Below are 18,884 nucleotides of genomic sequence, written 5' to 3' on the forward strand. Positions count from 1 at the left end.
ACACAAAAGGGCTCCCCCACCCCGGGGTTTGAACCAGGAACCCTCCTGCTGAAGGTGACAATGCTAACCACTGCACCACCGTGCCACAGACATTAACATTTCTTGTGTCTTTCGTGGAAATTTGGGCCTGCACGCGGCACTCGTCAGGAAGACACCGAAAATGACTCTCTACTTTAAACCATTAACATCCGATGTGCCTTTCTTAGGCACTCTGCAGACAGTTTGCAAGATAACTTTTCAAGTGCTATGATCAAGAGGATGAAGTCTAATGATTCTGGTGACTTTTGAATGGATTGTCGTGAAATTTGGTACACACATCTAACCCCCCCACTCAGGATGAGCTGAAAAACAGTATATCCCAGACTTTTCATCTAGCTCAGCTGTACTTGTGTTTAGTCATTATTAGCAAATATTAGCATGCTAAACTCAGATTGTGAATATTTTTAACATTGTTACAGCTGAACATGAGCATGTTAGCATTGTCACTGTGAGCATGCTAACATGCTGGTGTTAGCATTTAGCTCAAATCACAGCTCAGTACAGCCTCACAGCTGGTAGCATTGCTGTAGAGTTGTGTTATCGCTGTCTCACCTTTCACAATTAAAAGTCACATTAATTATGCAAGAACACTTCGCTCACATTAGGCTGAAAACAAAACTTACACTAGCTGAACAATATCCAAAAATAACATTACATTTATTGCACCTGTGCAGAGCCAGGCGGGTCTACATTTGGCCGTGAGCCCTCCTTCCTGAGAGCTTAATTGGTTGACCCGCTATTCATCTCCTCCTCTTTCCCAAGACAAGCACTAAACAATGGCCATCTACTTGTACTCATTAGCAAACATTCTACACAACCGGCTCGCCTCGTAATCAATACCTTTAATTCCCTAATGGCCCAGGCTGATTTAACCCAAGCCATGCTGAGAGGAGGAAGGAGCCAGAGGGAGAGCGGCTGAGAGATTAAATCTACCTGATGTCCTGCGGCTTGTTTTTGCAAAAGTCTCTACTCTCTAGTTTCTGTCTGAGAGTTTCCTCACATCACTGCAGGCAGGTATTTCCCCCGAGGGGAGGAGTGGGTGGAGCTGTGACAAGGTCAGAGGTCAGAGGAAGATAACAATGAGCTGGTTCAAAGCTCCCAAACTAGGACAGGCCTAATGCAGGTGAAAGGGGACACGTCAAACTGACAGACATCTGCGCCACAAATCATCCAAAATTAGCACCTGTCACGCACCAAATCCTGCTAAAATGTGAATGATCTTTATTTTTTATTTCAAATGAATCACAGGCTCCTGAATCGCTGCTCTAAATCTGTAGTGCCTAAACATCTCTCCTGTGTCTCCAGTGTGTGAATGGTTAACAAGTCTAATGGTACGTAACGTTAAGTCAAAAACTTCCATTGCGTGAGTGCGCAGGTTTTAAATTAAACCTCTAAATCTACTCACACAGCACCTGTGGTAATTCTATACATAAAATAGCTCTAAAAAGAGGGAGGTTGGCATATTTCTATGAAAAATGCATAATAATTAATTTGGTTGGTCGGAAATAATCTCGCCAGGTAATTCTTTAATTTACAAGCCCGGGGCAGTGAGACCAAAAGGCTCATTTTGGATACTGGTTGCATTCGGGTGCACACACATATTTTCTATTAACTACATTCATTAGCTTTTATGAATGCAGCTCTTTTACGGGGAGGCACATGATAATCTTTTTTGGTCCTAGTGAATCATCTATTATAAATCTGTCTTTGAGTTTTAAGAAAGCAGAACTTATTTTTCAACCATTTTAAAATGTGTGGGGAAAAAATAAAGACAATAGCACGATCTCCTATAGCTCAGACTTGCAACACGACCTTACCTAACCCTTAATCCTCATAATTTTAACCTGCATCAGTCAAACAATGGAATGGCCAAAATGAGCTCACTTCACAAAAAAGTCCTCACTTTGAAGACCTCAATCTCTGACCGTTTTTTACCCCGTCAAATGTACCAGAACAAACATACATACCCAGAAACACACACACACACACACACACACACACACACACACACACACCCTTCTCCGCTCAGTGATGCCTGAACCTGCCTCAGTTGCCTCAGTATGCTGGTTGGGAGGCTTGGTTGTGGTGAAAGCTGGTACAAGACCACCTAGGGAAAATATTCCGCCTCTGAAAACAATGACAGAGAGCGAGATAAATACTGTAATAACAGAACCTGAAAGCATCCCTGGTTCAGGCAACCACAACAGCCACGAGGCAGGGCTGTGGTGCTTCAGTCTGGGCTCGGTTTCCAGACCACATGTCCGACATGTTCGGCTCGTCTCGGCCTCTTGCTTATTTTGACTCGCACTTGTTCTTGTGTCAGGCCCTCATTCAGCCGTTTGACTTTTCCTGCCTATAATAAAGTCTTCAAAGATGCTTTTTTTTCCCTCAACGTGATCTACGGCTGCTCTATTATGCCAAAAATCATGATCATGATTATTTTTGTTAATATTTAGATCACGATTATTCAACAGGATTTCTCACTGACCAAAGGTTGGACACCACAGGGCCTACCTCTGCTTGTGCATGACGGCTACCTTGCTGAGCTGCTGCAGTCCGCACACCTGTAGTGCTCATACAGACAGTGTTGCTGATGCGTCCCTCTGCCAACCCTGTATTTGTATACTGAGTTTGCCTTTTAGAGCTGTGCAAGTCTCTGCATTTCCCACAACATGGTCCTGCAAATATTTTCCAATAAAAGCCTTGTGTTAACAAATGAAGAGATTCTGTCCACAGAAATGCCAGAGGGCTTTTGAACTAAAATGTAAACAGGAAGCGCTGGCGTGAGATTGAGCTCTTAAGGGGCAAGTTTGGGCTTTTGAGAACACCGCTGTAAAGGAAAGGGGTGTGCCGGATAAATAACACAAGACAAAATGAGAGGATCATTGCAAAATGAAACGTGGCAAAATAATGGTTTTATCTAAATTATCTAGTTTACATAATCTTTGGAAGCTGAAATCATAACTGAAAAATGATATCTGATTTAACACCCATCCCTAACCACAGCACTGCAATTTAAGGAATAACACCTATGTGTATTTGACAATAAGTGTATCCATTGGTTGGATGCACCTCGCTGGTGCAGAGACATCACCTTTAAGAGGGTAATGCCTACAGCCGTTTTGGTTTTGACTTGACTGGTATTGCTGTTCTGTCTGGTCCTGACACCTCTTGGACCCGTTCTTGTCTCCAGCTCCACCAGGCCTGACCCTGGAACTGATCTGGGGTCTCATTTATAAAACAGTGCGTAGGAGCCATACTAAAAGCCAACATTGGCATGCACCAAAAAATATTTGACAGTTTCTACAATCAGGCCTCCACCTCCCCATCAAATTTCCAGTTTCCAAAATGTTTGTAAGCATGGGTCAAAGTTTCTGCCATCATGTCTGTTTTTATAGATCACAACTTTTGTGTGGGAAGTGGCACCTGGTGTTGACCGGTGCACAAACAAAACCAAATATTCAGTTGAAAGACAACAATTCTGAGTCATTTATCAAGACTAAATGCCAAGAATTTTAATCACTCTGGACATACCTTTGGGTTCTGAAACTTGTTATAGACAATTTTACTGTCATTTTTGGGGTTTATAAACTAAATTTTTAAGCAACAGCATTTAAAGGAAATGGGCACTTTAGAATGAAAATACAGACAGTACTTACTGACCCTCATGCCGACAAGAAGTCCAGTGTAGTTTTTTAATCCACAAAACTCGTTCAGGGTATCGGAGGATAACAGCTAGCCAGAATAACAGCTACACTTGTCTTGAAGTGCACGGAACCCACAAATGTAATAAAACTCCGCTAATGCATTTCAAAAACATCACAACGGCTCGTCCGTCGTAATCCAAGTGTCCTGAAGCCGCGGCATGCAAAATTGACTTGAAAGGACGTAATTTACTCCACTTTTATAGCATCATTTCTCACTGTGGTCAGTTAGCCTGCCCTGCAGGAGTGCTGTGTTTACATGGCAACTCACGTGAGACTTGAGAACTACCACAACCAAAAGACTTCAGCTAGTCTCGCGTGAGTTGCCATGTAAACACAGCACGCTTGCAGGGCAGGCCAACTGACCACAGAGAGAAATGATGCTCTTTTCAAGTCAATTTTGCATGCCGCTGCATTTTTGAAATGCATTAGCGGACGTTTATTACATTTTCAAAATGTGGGTTCCATGCACTTCAAGTGTAGCTGTTATTCTGGCTAGCTGTTATCCTCCGATACCCCAAACAAGTTTTGTGGATTAAAAAATGACACTGGACTTCTTGTTGGCATGAGGGTCAGTAAGTACTGTCTGTATTTTCATTCTACGGTGGCCATTTCCTTTAAGATAAAGTATAGCTGAGGTTGATGGGAATATGTTTCCTTTGTCAGGTTATAACATTAGATATAGCCACATTTTGACCGAGATGTTGGCACTACATAAAGTCAGATGGAGATAACTAATCATCTCGAGGGAAACATGAATGTTTGTACCAAACCTCTAAGCACTACATCCAAAAATATCAACCTGTTGGTGGTGCTGCAAAAAATTCAGTGTTCTTCCACTGTCATTAGGGAGCATCCTCTGGGCAACATGAATGCCACACAAATTTTTCTGCCAATCCATCTGTAGATATTGTGAAATCTCACTGGGTAAGTGTCAGCTTTGACCTGCTGGTGGAGCTAAAGAAAAGGTCAGGCGATCACCTGTGGGGACCATGAATGTTTGCACCAAATTTCATGGCAGTCCATCCAAGAACTGACATTTCACCACACATCAAACATGTAAACCTCACGGTGGTGGTGGAGGAAAAGTCAAGGGATTTTCAAAGTCAACAGCCCTGGAGACAGTGATTCCACAATGCTATCATATGGACAATCTGCCATTACGCAGGCTTTGTTTTTTTAAACCGAGCCAAAGATGGCATGCCGCGGATTGATGAAGCAAACAAGGCGTGACGTGTAACACAACGGCTTTGGCGTCTAGTCTGGTGGCCCACCCATTTTACTACCTCTGTTGCTGGTTTAACTGTAGAACAATCATGCCTTCCCATTCTGTGTTTGTACGTTTTATACAGAGCAGCAAGGTGGAATAAAGGTGCAACATTTTCGCCATGAACAGGCTCTATAAAGGGGCGAGAACTGATCATTGCCATCACCAACATGGCATTTCATAAAGCTGTAAATTTAACAGCTTGTGTTTAAGTGAAGAAAATGGACATTCACAGTAATTGAGGTGGAGTGAATTTAAAAAATAAAGACTTGTGTGAACCCTTGTAACCCCCTGACCCTCAAACTGCTCAGTTTCATCCAAAAATGTTGCACATGAGCAACTTGGACACAGATATCTGGTTGTATTCATTCAAGATAATCTAGTCTACTTAGGTGTCCCACAACTTCAAAGTGCCATTTAGCAACTTCATAAATCACTCCTAATGAAGGCAATATCTCATCACTGCATATTTTCCTCAGCGCTCGGTGATAAAACCTTGAGCCAAACACATAACTACTTTGTGTTAATGTCTTCAAGGTGTGGCTGGTTAGCTTGCCAGATGGATGTGGTGCCTCTGCTATTGAGACTATTGTTCCACGGTGACAGACAAGGTTAATCAGATGTTCCCTACATTGTTCAAATAGAAGAACGGCCTACTGGAATTGAGGTATTCAAGTCATACATCAAGTATTTTAAAACTGAAGGTGCAGACACACTGACAGCACTATAAGAGAGGAACATCTTTAAATATCACAAAGTGGCTCACAGGAATTCTGGTGTACAGATAATGAGACTCATTACCCAACACAGCAGGTATTGTCAGCCACAATAACAATGTGTAAACATCTGGCACCACACTCTTTTAATAGACAACGTATAACTCAAGGAAAATGTTTATTTTTTTCCACCCTTTTAACAGGCCCTGTGTTTACTGTGTCTAAATAATTTAGTTATTGACTGATATAATGTACAGTGAGTTTTGAAAGCCAGAAATATCAACATTTTGTCAGGTAAATGGTAAAAAGAATTTTATCAAACCTCTGAGATGTTCTTTCGTGGATCTTGCTCAGTGCTGCTTTAAAGCCATAAAAAATGATGTTAAAAAAGTTGCTAAATTTGATTCCCGCAGGACAAAAATGCCTTTATCACCCACTGTTATTACTAGGTTTTACTTAACAATTCTTTTTATTATCCTCCACATAAAATATATATTCCAAATTAGCATTTCCCTAAAAGGCATTGTGTTATTAGGGGGAAGCCTCACAGCTGCTGCAAGTCTCTTTTCTGCAGAAAAACACAGTGGAACAACAAGTTTTTCTTGGTTATACAGTACGCTGTTGAGAGATGAGCTCCCGCCGCACAGATCAAAGCGTCTTTGTCTTGGCAAACGCTCGAGGACTTCACCCTGACAGTTTCACTCTGTGTCAATCAGATTCAGCTGGGGCAAATCGTGAAGCAAATGCATGTCAGCTTAAAGGAGCCACACCAAAACAAAATGTCCTTCCAGTGTGGAACACGCTGAAAAAGGAACAAGAAACCAGCGCGTTGCCATCGGTCAAGTCGACAGTTATTTTGACATCTGTGGGTGTCACAGCAGTGAGACATACAGTACAGCTATGCTTGGAATTTGTAACTTAAGATGTTTTTAAACATCTTTTAACTGGATTTTCTTTACAATCTCAGCAACAAATCATTTGCCATCGTGTTAATCAGTGATATGACTGGCTAGTTTTTCACAAGTACCTTCAAACTGAGCTACTTTAAGAGGACTTGGCCTCAAAACAAGTAACCACAGAACTGAATTTCGAGACCTCCTGGGAACCGTCTGACTTCTGAACTTGTGTAACACTAAAAACTCAGCTCAACTAAAAGTCCCTCAATTATGAATTGAGCTGTCAGCTCTAGTTTTTATCTGCTAAACCTACTGGTTTGTAGAAGCAGAGTACTGATTTTCCCCACAGTGACCCCGATGAAGGCTGCAAGCTGAAACGCATTGGTCTAACTGTAACAGGGTCAATTATACAGCAGTAATATGAGTGAAAAGTCAAATGTACATCTTTAATGTTGAGTATTATAACTCTCAACACTTATAACAAAATTTGGTCCAGTTGTTATACCTGACACACTTAGAGCTCCAGTTTTTGTACCCCTATGTTCACCTTTGGGAGCGTCCCACCTATAAAGGAGTGTCTCCCACCTTGCCTCCTCCCTTCTGTGTTTTAGTGCTGTTAAGCTATGTTCATAAATTCATTTTATGCCAACATAATCTTGTGTCGCTTAATTTTAGTAGGGGCTGGAGTTTGTATGGCTGTGTATAACGGAGGATTTTGTTTATGCCACTTGCTGTCAGTCAGGAGAGGAATAAACAGAGATCGCCTCCGAAGAAATCCACAGTCTGGGCCTCTTTATATCTACACAATGCAGACATCACTAGAGTCCACCGGTTACTTAACAATCAAGTGTTGCTGGAGTTTTACCCCTTCAGACCTACTGGTTTGGCCAAAGGCTCCAAATCCTCACACTCTGCTCAGTCAGACAACATTAAGCCCTGTCTGGTCTAAACACTGAGGCTGGATGTAGATAAATCAGTATTAATCTGACCCACAGTGAAGAGAAAACTGAATTATACCATTAATAAAAGTGTGAAAAACAATTTCCCTTTTGATATAGCTTAAATTAATTAGTTAAATATAGTAATACTGTTAGTGTTTAGTCTGCAACACAGGAACTAGACTTTAATAAATGATAAAACTCGAGATGAGGTTACGCGTTGCTGAACATTTAGTGGCCTGCATGGGAATGAGAAAGGCTTCGAAACCAGACACACTGTGGAAATGTCAATTTGTACAGTAGTCGATGTGCCTTGACAGCGCGCCTTTTTGAAATGTTTAGATAATTCCACCACATGATAACCGCTGCCATGAGGGATTACTAGGATCAACAAAAGTCGTGACCTACACTATAATCCACCCTGTCAGACTATGTGTTTCTGGCCTCATGTGACCCGCCTGGCAGTGCACACTCCAGCAGGGTGTGTCACCCTCACCAGGGTGGCATGACCCTAGATGACAGGGAACCCAGCTGGATAACAGGCCGACCGTTGGCAGGCTCCAGGTGCCTCGGCGAGCTGGCCACCAACTACCAACCACGCGACATCAAACGTAAGCAAAAAAGTAGACAAAACGAAAGGCGCAGACAAAACAAGAGCCAGACTAAATGAAAACAAAGACCACTGTTGCCCTTTCCCTGGCACACCACTGTGTTTTTCAGCCTTTTGTTGCCAGCCGCAGACTGAGAACACTGACACTGCGAGAGCATCAGCCTTCTCTCACTTGGCAGCTGAAGCTTTCAAACGCAGCAGATTGAGAACAGGCACCGCCAGAAGGTGAGGCACCACGTGGCGATTGTGGTTTCACAATAGATGAGACAGAGCATTTGTGTCTGAAAGCTCCCTGGTATCCCTGCAGGGAGAAACCGTCTCCACTGAGCAGGCATGTTTTCACGACACTGGATGCCTGTCTCACAGCAAACCTCATCTCCCTTTCCTACGTTACAGAGCTCTGGATAACTTTAAATACCCAAACAGAGAGAAGAACGTTCATGTAAGACAGCATTTGATACGGGCGAAGCTCTCAGCCGTTAGAAATGGGCCACATGTCGTAAGGATGGGTTACACGCTGCACAGTACTGGATCCTAGACAAAAACAAGGCTGAACCAGCACATGGCAAACCCATCTGGAACAAAAGCTGGCCTAATTTCACCAAAGATAAGGGACAAGCCCAGCTCCGCACAGAGGCAGTGCGGGCTGCTCTCCTCTTTCCTCCCAAACCACAAAGGTTCGGGATATCGGCCTAGAAAAACGGAGCTAAATGGACAGTTGTTTGAAATAGGTCAGTCACAAGTCTAATGGGATACACACGAGCTCCTATACAAATAAACACGCAAGCTATTCAAACAGCAGGCTTTAGTCAAGCATGCTGCTCAGTCAGGATAATGGTGGGATAGCTGGAGGGGCTGGGAGGGTCTGGAGGCCTGGTGGTACCTACTGCAGCGACACGTCACAGCATCTCTAAACGTCAGCTCTGCCCCTGCACTGTCTGAGCACCACTGTCCACCAGGTTACCACGAGTTCAAACAGATGCTGCATTTTATCTTTCAGGCTTTGAGGCCAGGCGTTAAAAATAGAGAATTATAACTACATTTCTACGTAAAATATTAAAGAATGCAAGGGTCAGGTGTACGCAGGACAGAGGTGATAAAATAAAATAAAAATAAATGATATGACTGAAATAAATTAATATGCCATTAAATGTACCAAAAATAATATTTAAAATAAATATAAGCATTAATTAATTGATAAAATGTGACAAAAAATTATTTTCTGTTTTACTTTGCTTCTTTCTTACTTTTTATTAATTACCCTATTTATTTACTTTGCTATTAAATGTTCTCAGTTATTTCTTTTTAATGATTTTGGAATTTATTTATTTATTCTAGCAATTATTTTCTATTTACTATAGACATATTTATTCATTTGCATTTATTTTTTATTTATTTTAAATATATTTTTTAAACATTTTTAATTCTTAAATTATTTATTTATTTCTAATTTAATTTAATTTAATTTTATTTTATCTTATCTTATTTTTATTTATGATTTTGGCCACTTCCATCCTCCATACAGGCAGAGATTAAAAACAAAAGCAAACCAACCAAGAAAAGAGAGATAAGGGTTTGGAAAAGAAACAGAATTGTAGAAAGATAAGGACGGAGACAAATATCTAACCTAAGAGCAAAAAAGTAGAGGTTGATTACACAAGAAAGAGGAATGTAATTCATGTTTGAAAAGGTAAATGAAATATTTATTCTAGTTAAACACAATATATGAGTTCTGCTGGGCTGAATTTCAGCCGCCTCCTTTATCTCTCACATTCAATCAATCAATCAATTTTATTTATAAAGCCCAATATCACAAATCACAATTTGCCTCACAGGGCTTTACAGCATACGACATTGCGTTCAGTCTCCGGTTTCTTTCAGTTACTTAAAGTATGCAAAAACACATTTGACCTAATCTGCCTTGTAAAGTAAAGAGCACATGGAAATTGTTGGAATAACATGAAGTGAAAACTACCTCAGAAATAAAAGCATGTGCGACAGTTACTTAAAAAAAAAAAAAAAAAAAAAAACACGCTCGCAGCAGATCTCTATATCTGAACCTCCTCTGCAGGAATCCTGATCTCTGGCATCAAATCAGTGCAGGCTGATCCACCTGAGTCGGTTTTCAACAGCCGTGATTAAAAAGGTGGAGGGAATGAAAGTAATGGGATTAAAGACAGGCAGCTCTTTGTAAATGTGTGCCAAACCGGTAGAGAAGACAGAAGTGCGAAATCTCCCAACTTAAACAGTCACATCACACACGACTCATCCAGGAATGACTGTACAGGGACACTCACGCCCACATGTGCACAAAACACACAAATGTATCCACAATCAGGTAGATGCTCATAATCACTCAAATTAAAAAACGTGTCAAAACAAGCTACAAAGCCAAAGGGGAAACGTATGAGGAACGCACACACATATATGCACACACACAGACGCAGAGGCAGTGATTGACAGCTCGCATTAAAGTGAGGGCAGGCCCGGGCATGGCAGGAGGAGGGGTGACGGGAGGCAATTAGAGGCATTTTTTAGATGATAATAGCTGTGTACAAGCCATACAGTCTATAAAAGCTATTCATAGCAGGCGAGCAGATGAGCATAGCTATGAAAATGACTGGTCCGTGTGCCCATGATATGGCCTCGAGGGCATGAAAGGGCAGAACAGAGAGAAAGACAGATAGAGGAGTGGCAAAAAGCTCTTACTCTGGCATGTAGGGATGTCGCAGTATCTCCAGTAGATGCCGTCTTCATGGTCTGCAATGTAGCACCACGGCTGAACGTCCCCATCAGGATTCCTACAGACACAGAGGGGTAAACGTTAGACCACTCCAAACTATGCTGGTTAAATCTGACGATGCATCTTTTTCTTGCCATTTTGGCTTCTGGTTAAAAGTAGGCAGAGTTTTCACACCACGTGGTTGAATGCCTCCCCCAACCAATCAAGTTGCAGTTTACATCCATGTCTATCCAGGCTTAAATGTAGCCATGACAGTAGACAATGCTTCAAATATGGATGTGCTGCAAAAAAGCTAGGAATGCTAAAACATGGATGCGTCACACACACCTTCAACCTGGCAGCACAGACCATACAATCAACACAGTTTCAAGTTCCTGAGATATGACATTGAATAATGGCCACAGTGAGGGTGACCTTTGACCTTTTGGATATAAAATGTCATCACTTCATCATTTTATCTTATTAGACATTTGTTTGAAATTTTAGCATGATTAGCTGATTAATTCTTGCATTATGGCCAAAAACATGTTTTGTGAGGTCACAGTGACCTTGACATTTAGCCACCAACTTCTGATCAGTCCATCCTTGAGTCCAAGTGGACCTTTGTCCGAGATATAATGACATTTCCTCAAGGCGTTCCTGAGATATCGCGTTCGCGAGAATAGACGGACACGAAGTCACCGTGACCTTTTCTTCTGACCACCTAAATCTAATCTGTTCATCATTCTTGAGTCTGAGTGGACCTAATTTGAAGACATTCCCTCAAGGCGTTCCTGAGATATCAAATTCATGAGAATGGGACAAACGGACGGATGACCTGAAAACATAATGCCTCAGGCCACAAGATACACTGATTTCTCAAAGGTGAAGATGTCTCTCTTCTTTGCTCGTTTAGTTGTCTGACAACAGAAACGGTGGTGGAAAACAAAGTAAACTGGAAAATCAAACTAATGAAATCAGCTGTGTTCAAGGGGACAAAGGTTTACCTGCAAAGACTCAACAGAGTAACAGGTTTGTGTCTGTTTTGTTGGTTGGTTGTTAGGTATAAAGGGCAAGATTTAGCCATTTTTAATTGATTTGATGTTTCACAGTGGATAGAACTCTTTACAAAAATGACATGAAAAAAAAACTAGTGTAGATGCAAATCATTTTTTTAGATTAGTCTGTCTCAGTGTGGAAGCAAAGATGTGTTGGAGACATAAGAGCTGAAAAGAAAGAGAAGGAAAAGGGAGGACAGGAAAGGAAGACAGGGTGATGTCAGGGATATGTGGGCAAACAACTAAACAAAGCCCAGCTATCAACTGAAAACCGCGCTGCAGATGGCTGAATACTCAATAATGTTTCCAAGGGGGATTATCTTAGCTGTGTCAATCATCCTGAGTAGCACCCCTCGGCGCTTTATGGTTTAGCCTCTTCCTCTGCGCTCTGGAGGCTTGACCATGCATGTCAGTCAAGGGCCAGACCAACGGGTCTTTGATGGGTGGAGATGGTTGGAGGTCGGGGCGGGGGGCTCTTTGTTCCGGGGCCAGACACAGACCTGAAAAAAAAAGGGGATGATGGGGCAATGCTTTTGTCTGAGGCCTCTTTTGAACCTCATCAAGGCACTTTTAACCCATCATAATAAGGCTGACAGGCCCCTCGGTGCTTTTGCTTTTCAGTCTCACTGACAAAAGCAATGATGAAGTGGGATTGAAGATGGAAATGCCTAAAAGCTTTGTGCAGGCTCCGTATCTCCAGGGTGATCGTGCAACTTTGTACATCATGACCCTTATGGCAACTTCTAAATTGCTGATGATAAATGATATCAAAGCAGGTAGTATGCAGAGGGAGATCTTCTTGGTGCTGTTTCAGCGCTTTAAGCTCTATTTCAGGATTAGTTTGAACTGTAAAAATACACAGCCTGTCTACTAAAAAAACCCTCTAAGATGACATTGCTATTTTTTTTCAGGCCTGACTATAATTGCCAGAGACCTTTTCCCTTCTCTTTTGACACACCTCATTGTAGCATCTTGAAAAAGCCCTGAGGTGCTGCACTATCCCGTTTCGCCTATTGTGAGCAAAGTTGTGAAGGGCGTTTCCATTTCTTTTCTTCCCCTATCAAAAACACTATCCTGAGTTTCCTCCTCTCTTTTCACACTCAGAATGAGGCACTGACAAAGATGTCGTTGTAAAGACTTTTTTGGGTTGAACTCAAGTTTAAGTGCCTAAAAGAATTTCACTACTGATATCTGGCAAACAGTTATCGCTCTCTTTCTTGCAGCCTTTCATCAACCTGAAAGCAGTTTTGCTCATTCTTCATTCTTCTTACTATTCTTGTATAAAACAACCCAGAACTCAACCTGAACTTTTCCCATGTTCACAGGAATCCTGTGGAAGCCTTGTTTTCCAGTAAATTTCGACACCGTATCGCAGGCCCAGATCTGTTTGTTGCTCCACCCAGATTGGAGGCAAACACCTGTTTGTTTAGCCTGAGGCTACTGCTGAAATGAAAAGAGCAAATTCTGGGTCCAACCATCAAAACATTGGATTATATACCCTTTCTCTATTTCTCTCTCCCCTTCTCTTTTTCATGCCTGTCAACGTGTAATGGCCCTATTTGAAATAAGACTCCTAAGAGCTCATCTATAGCCACTTATGTAATTTACTGCACTTTCTTAATCACCCCCTAAGGAGGCAGACATGAATTACAACCATCAGCATTCACATCCTCAGCAGACCACCCATCCCACATCTGACCCACCGGCATCTTTGATCAGTAAATGACGTGGTGTGTCCCTCTAAGCTCTCTCAACACATGGTGCCAGTTGCATAAAACACCTGAAAGTCTGGTTAAGAGTTAAGGTTGCCTCACAAGAAAATCAGTTGCACTAAACACCCATTAGTCTTCTCCTTAAGGTTTCCTCTAAATCTTCAAGTACGTATTTCAGGTTTTCACCTTATCTCGGCTCATGTATGCTAAACGTTGGATATGTACACAGATGCAGATGGAGGCTTCTATCCCTACTCTGTGTTCAACCACCGCGTCTACAGCGCTGCCATCTATTTTCCTGCATATAGGGAGCTTAAGTGAGCCTTTACTGTGTACTTAAAAACTATTGCAAAGAAGGCCTTAGCGAGCAAACTACAGGGGGAAAAGCTGTATTTATGACTTCATCCTAACCGCAACATGGCCAAGGTTATGGCGATAAATAAAGACAATGAATGCATGAATGAGTGCTCAGCGACCGGGAGAACCCAAGGGATACGCTTGTGATTTAACACTAGATTCAACTCAAATCAATTTTCATTTCAGTTTCCTTCCACATTTGTTGTTTCCTCTTTGCCCTCATTTAAAGGGAAATTTCGGTTTATTTCAACCTGTCTCCTATCATCCTAAATTTGTTTCAAGTGACTAGTGACATAAAAATAATAGTTAGCATGTTAGCCGTTAGCCTAGATACAGCCGGGGCGCATAGTAGCGTCAGACCTGTTAAAACGTAAGTGAATGGGCATAATTCAAGTGCAAAGTTAGTCCACTAAACAAGCTTTTTTTCCACAAATACCGCCTCATATCGTTAGGATAAATGTCAGAGAACATATAGAAAACGACATGTAAACGTGTTGTCTTACCTTATGCTACTGTGCGCCCTGGCTGTATCTAGGCTAACAGCTAACATGCTAACTATTATTTTTATGTCACTAGTCACTTGAAACAAAGTTTCCCAATAGGAGATGGGTTGAAATAAACCGAAATTTCCCTTTATGGATCTCAAGGAATTTGTGAGATGACAACAGGTATCACAAGCAAACAAACAATCTCCATGGAAACAGCAGAATTTTACTGTTGTAAAATCTCTTTCACTGCAGTCAACGCCTTGTTTTTCCTTTCGTGAGGCAATCTTTTAAGGGATTCTGTGCTTTACCCTTTTGTAAATCCCTATGGAGACATTAATCCTTAAGTGTCATACTTAAGGAGAAAACTTGAGGTGTTTTGTGCAACCAGTCCCTGGTTTCGGAATAGTGTTTCATCCCTCTCTTTCACACACACCCACCTGCACACACCCTTTCAGCAGAAGCATGGGAACATCATCCACAGGGCTAAGGTGAGCAGACTAGCCCACATGACAGAGAAACATAATAAATCCTGCCCCGAGGTGCCAGTGTGTGTGTGTGTGTGTGTGTGTGTGTGTGTGTGTGTGTGTGTGTGTGTGTGAGGGGAGGGATGGTGGAAAGCAGACAGTGTCAGATAAGAGCGGACCCCAATGGACGGAAATCCATTCATTTAACCCGGCAGCACAGAGAAAGACTTCGGTCCTTGTGGTGACGCTCTGATAAAAGTTGCTGTCAGTGTGTGTGTGTGTGTGTGTGTGTGTGTGTGTGTGTGTGTGTGTTTTTAAGGGGGGTTGCATTCACATCCATGTGCGTCAGAGATGGCCCGCTTGGCTCTGAGTAGAGCAGCTTGTTGAAACACTCCCATACCCAGAGGTAGATCACAGAAGATGTTTGGACACTTAATTGGCACAATTACGCTGATTGACTCATTTTGCTCGGAGTAAGCCGCACACTCCGGTACAGAGCCAATTATAGCCACATTGCATTTTTGCCTCAGAGGCTCTACAGTCCTGCACTTGGAGGCGAGAGTGGCTTGCATCTGAGCACAGAGAAAAACAGCTGTTCTTGGCTGGCCGCTGTTCAAAAGGTTTCCTTTAATAACCATTTTCCACGTACCTTAATCAGAAAATTTATGATCACCTTTAAAAAGCCTGGCACTGTTAAAATACATCTAAAAACCTCAAAATCATTTGCATGGAACTATGTGTGCAAATGCTGGAAATAACATGCTCCTAGCTGTTTTTTTTTCACAAGTCAAACACAGAGGGAGAGTCTAGCGGCACTTTTGTTTAGTTAAACTAGTAGACGCGTAAAAAAAACAAAAAGGATGAAAGCTAATTTAGCCGAAATGGGAAGAGGAGAAATGTTGATTGGAAAGTGGTGGTGAAAGGCTTGTCTGGATTGGGATTTGAGGTCAACAGCAGATCAGAGTCTGGCAATTTACTGCCTGAGAGAAGACTCTTTAATTGACTTGGATGATTTAGCATGCAAACTGCTGCCTGCTGCTGCGCTGCATGAATGCATGTATTGAGGACGAGGGCTGATATGTAGAGTCTACTGTCTGCTCTTGTTCTCTTACGGTCCGCTTGAGCTAAATAGGAGGTTGTCATGTTACAGTGTCATGCGTGGCTCGTCTACACACCACTACGTTTCTTGACTAACGACTTTAAAGAATCCAAACACCTAAATTACAAGAGACTTTTTCCCACCTACCTCTGTTGGTATGTAGCCATGTAGATAACTATGGTTTCATTCACTCAGGATTTCAGATATTTGCTTATGAGATTCCTGTCTCCACCACAATACAATGGAGATTAATTAAATTTCATCTGGAGTGCTCACAGCATTGATAAATTATCCCAATTTTGTTATTAAGTTCTCTTTGAAACTATTTCTTCAGCAGAAAGTAAGCCTGGTGAAAACTGTTGAGGCCTGAGGATAATCAACAGTAACCAGGACAATGTTTATGGGAAGAGAAGATAATACTGACTTTTTTTCAGCACCACAAATGAAATGGGAGGAGCTATTTTTGGGCACACCTGGTTCAGAAAGTAAAAAGACAACATGGTATGACTCATGGACTGAGCATTTCTACTGCTTGGACTGGCATAAATCTCTCCTAGAGATCTCCATCTGAACATATCAGGTCTATGTCTTTGAAACAGAGTCGAAGGTACAAGACTGTGTACATAAAAACTCAGAGGTAGATGTTAACTACAACTCCCAAGATGCATTTCAGCAAGAAATATCGACTCAAGTAGGTGACGTGTGCAGCTAACAGTGAATGAAAGCTGAGGTTTACACTCAAGTTAGAAGTTGACTACGGCTCCCAAGGTGGATTTCAGCAAAAAACAAACAAACATCCAAACACAAACCCTAGAGCATGGTGATGTGTCCTACTATCTGTCGTTGTCAGGTGACGTAATGCTCACTATAGCCGCAGTGTATTGTGGGTCGAATTGCCATTTTGGAGGTTGTAAACAACTCAACAGAGAGCATTACCTTTGGTGAAATGGGACATTCATGTTGTGTGAAAGACGGCTATAATAAGTCACACGAAAGAAAGTTGACTACAATGTAAAATTTTTAAGGTTTCCTGCTTGGAAAAGAAGCTTTGGTCAGCAGGTAGAGATGATAACAAACAGGCGTTGGATGGTCGCAGCGGTTAGACGGAAGGACATCACTTTCAATACGATATCTCCCTTCATGCGTGTTTGCTCTCTGCATTTTCATAAAGGCAAGTAAGAGAGTATTGGTGGATGAAACCTAAAGATTGGACTGTTTAGAAAAATGACTCTGGATTGTGCACCAATTTTGGATTTACTATGGGGCCTTGTTCTGTTCACAAAATCAACGACAAGCAACAAATTCAACAGCAGCTGAGGCTCATGGGTATTTTTGCCAATATGCCGATGTTTTCTAACTCTCTCCTGTTGTAGGATGAACATATTATGATTATGCCTAGTACTATGCCTAAACTATCTCATCTTAGATTACCTGTAAAACAAGCTATTTATTTGAATGTAACATTTTCCAACAGAACTATAAAGTTTATCCTACTTTAACACACTCGGATGATGCGTTCCCTGAGACCATCCTGACAATGGCCGCACCCAGAAAACATTTGACCTATTTGAACTAATCAAAGTCCCATATTTGATGCGTCATCTTATCGACAGAAATGTTTTGGGCCAATGATGATTTTAATTTTAAAGCCTTAAAGAGGCAACAGATAGCATCTTTTCCTAAATATATCATTCTGAAAATAATGTGGGTTGCACAGGGTAGTGGCCACAGTAAAATCAGACTATCAGCGTTTACATAGGTTACTTAGTGGCTGTGCAATAAGCTTCTGCCACCAGTGCCGAAATTTCGCGAAAAAAAATCAGCTTTATGGCAGGAAACGCATCAAGTATTGCAAAATTGGTCGGTCAGCCAGTCAGGGACTGGAGCTGGTCCTTATGAGGAGTTGGGCATGAGATAGTTGAGTCACAAGAACAATGGCAGACGGAAAAAATTTGGAGACAAGTTAAAAACGACCTATCAAAAGAAAACGAGCTCCTCTGTCTGAGGAGGCAAAGAAGAGCAAAAAGGAGAGTGATAAAAGAAGAGGAAGAACAAGAGTAAACCTCAGTCAGGCTTTCAAGAGATGGAGGGAGCTCCGTTACCAAAGAGGCTTCAAAACCGATGTCTAGCTAGCTTTCTTTCTAATGGATCAGTAACACCGCTAAATGTTAGAGCTAGACGAGAGAAGACTGTACTGTACTGGCTGCTAGTTAATTCCTAGCTGGCCAGCATCGCTAGGCTTTACAGCCTACATTTTATTGATTATCTCTGATCCCCACGGTCAATTTGGTCGTTGCGACAGTGCGACGCAACACCACTGACGCTAGGTGGCGCCAAGCTAAAAAAAAACAAACAAATTCTATCTGTTGCCTCTTTAACTGTCGATACCAATGATGTGCCAGTATTATTGTGCGTTCTTATTTACTAGTATATATTAGGGCTGTACCCGACTCAGAATTAATTCAGTTGAATCAGATTTGACTGTTAGTTCATTTTTTTCCCATATAAAATTTGAAAGTTTGAGCAGGGCTCAGTGGGACATTCAGGCTGACAGCAGCGTTTAGCAAATAGGTGCTAACTACGCTAACGACGGATCGGAAATGTGCAACAACACTGTTTCCCGACACTAGATATCAAAGAAAAGCCAGAGACTATATTATACTGAGTTGCTGTGAGCTGTAGATTTAGCACTTCGAAGCAGAAGGCAGAAGAGTATGTTGTGTCAGAGCCTCATCAGGAGAAGTCTCTCTTCCTCTGGGCAGCTGCCTCCGTCTGAATGTCTGCACCTGCCTGTACTGAGGAGCTAAGTCTAGG

The 18,884-nt window shown here is 41.8% G+C and overlaps 2 protein-coding genes across 3 annotated transcripts in view; one reads left to right on the forward strand and one right to left on the reverse strand.

The window, feature by feature from the left end:
* znrf3 (zinc and ring finger 3) overlaps positions 1-18,884 on the forward strand; it is a 246,047-nt gene that overhangs the window by 151,113 nt on the left and 76,050 nt on the right. The window lies entirely within an intron of this gene.
* Positions 1-18,884, reverse strand: part of kremen1 (kringle containing transmembrane protein 1) — a 95,284-nt gene that overhangs the window by 37,377 nt on the left and 39,023 nt on the right. For both annotated transcript variants that reach the window (XM_049578586.1, XM_049578585.1), the window contains exon 3: positions 10,880-10,971. In XM_049578586.1, coding sequence (XP_049434543.1) covers positions 10,880-10,971 — 92 coding nt within the window. The remainder of the gene's footprint in view (positions 1-10,879; positions 10,972-18,884) is intronic.

This window comes from Epinephelus fuscoguttatus, linkage group LG6 (genome assembly GCF_011397635.1).
Source record: "Epinephelus fuscoguttatus linkage group LG6, E.fuscoguttatus.final_Chr_v1".
Lineage (NCBI taxonomy): Eukaryota > Metazoa > Chordata > Actinopteri > Perciformes > Serranidae > Epinephelus > Epinephelus fuscoguttatus.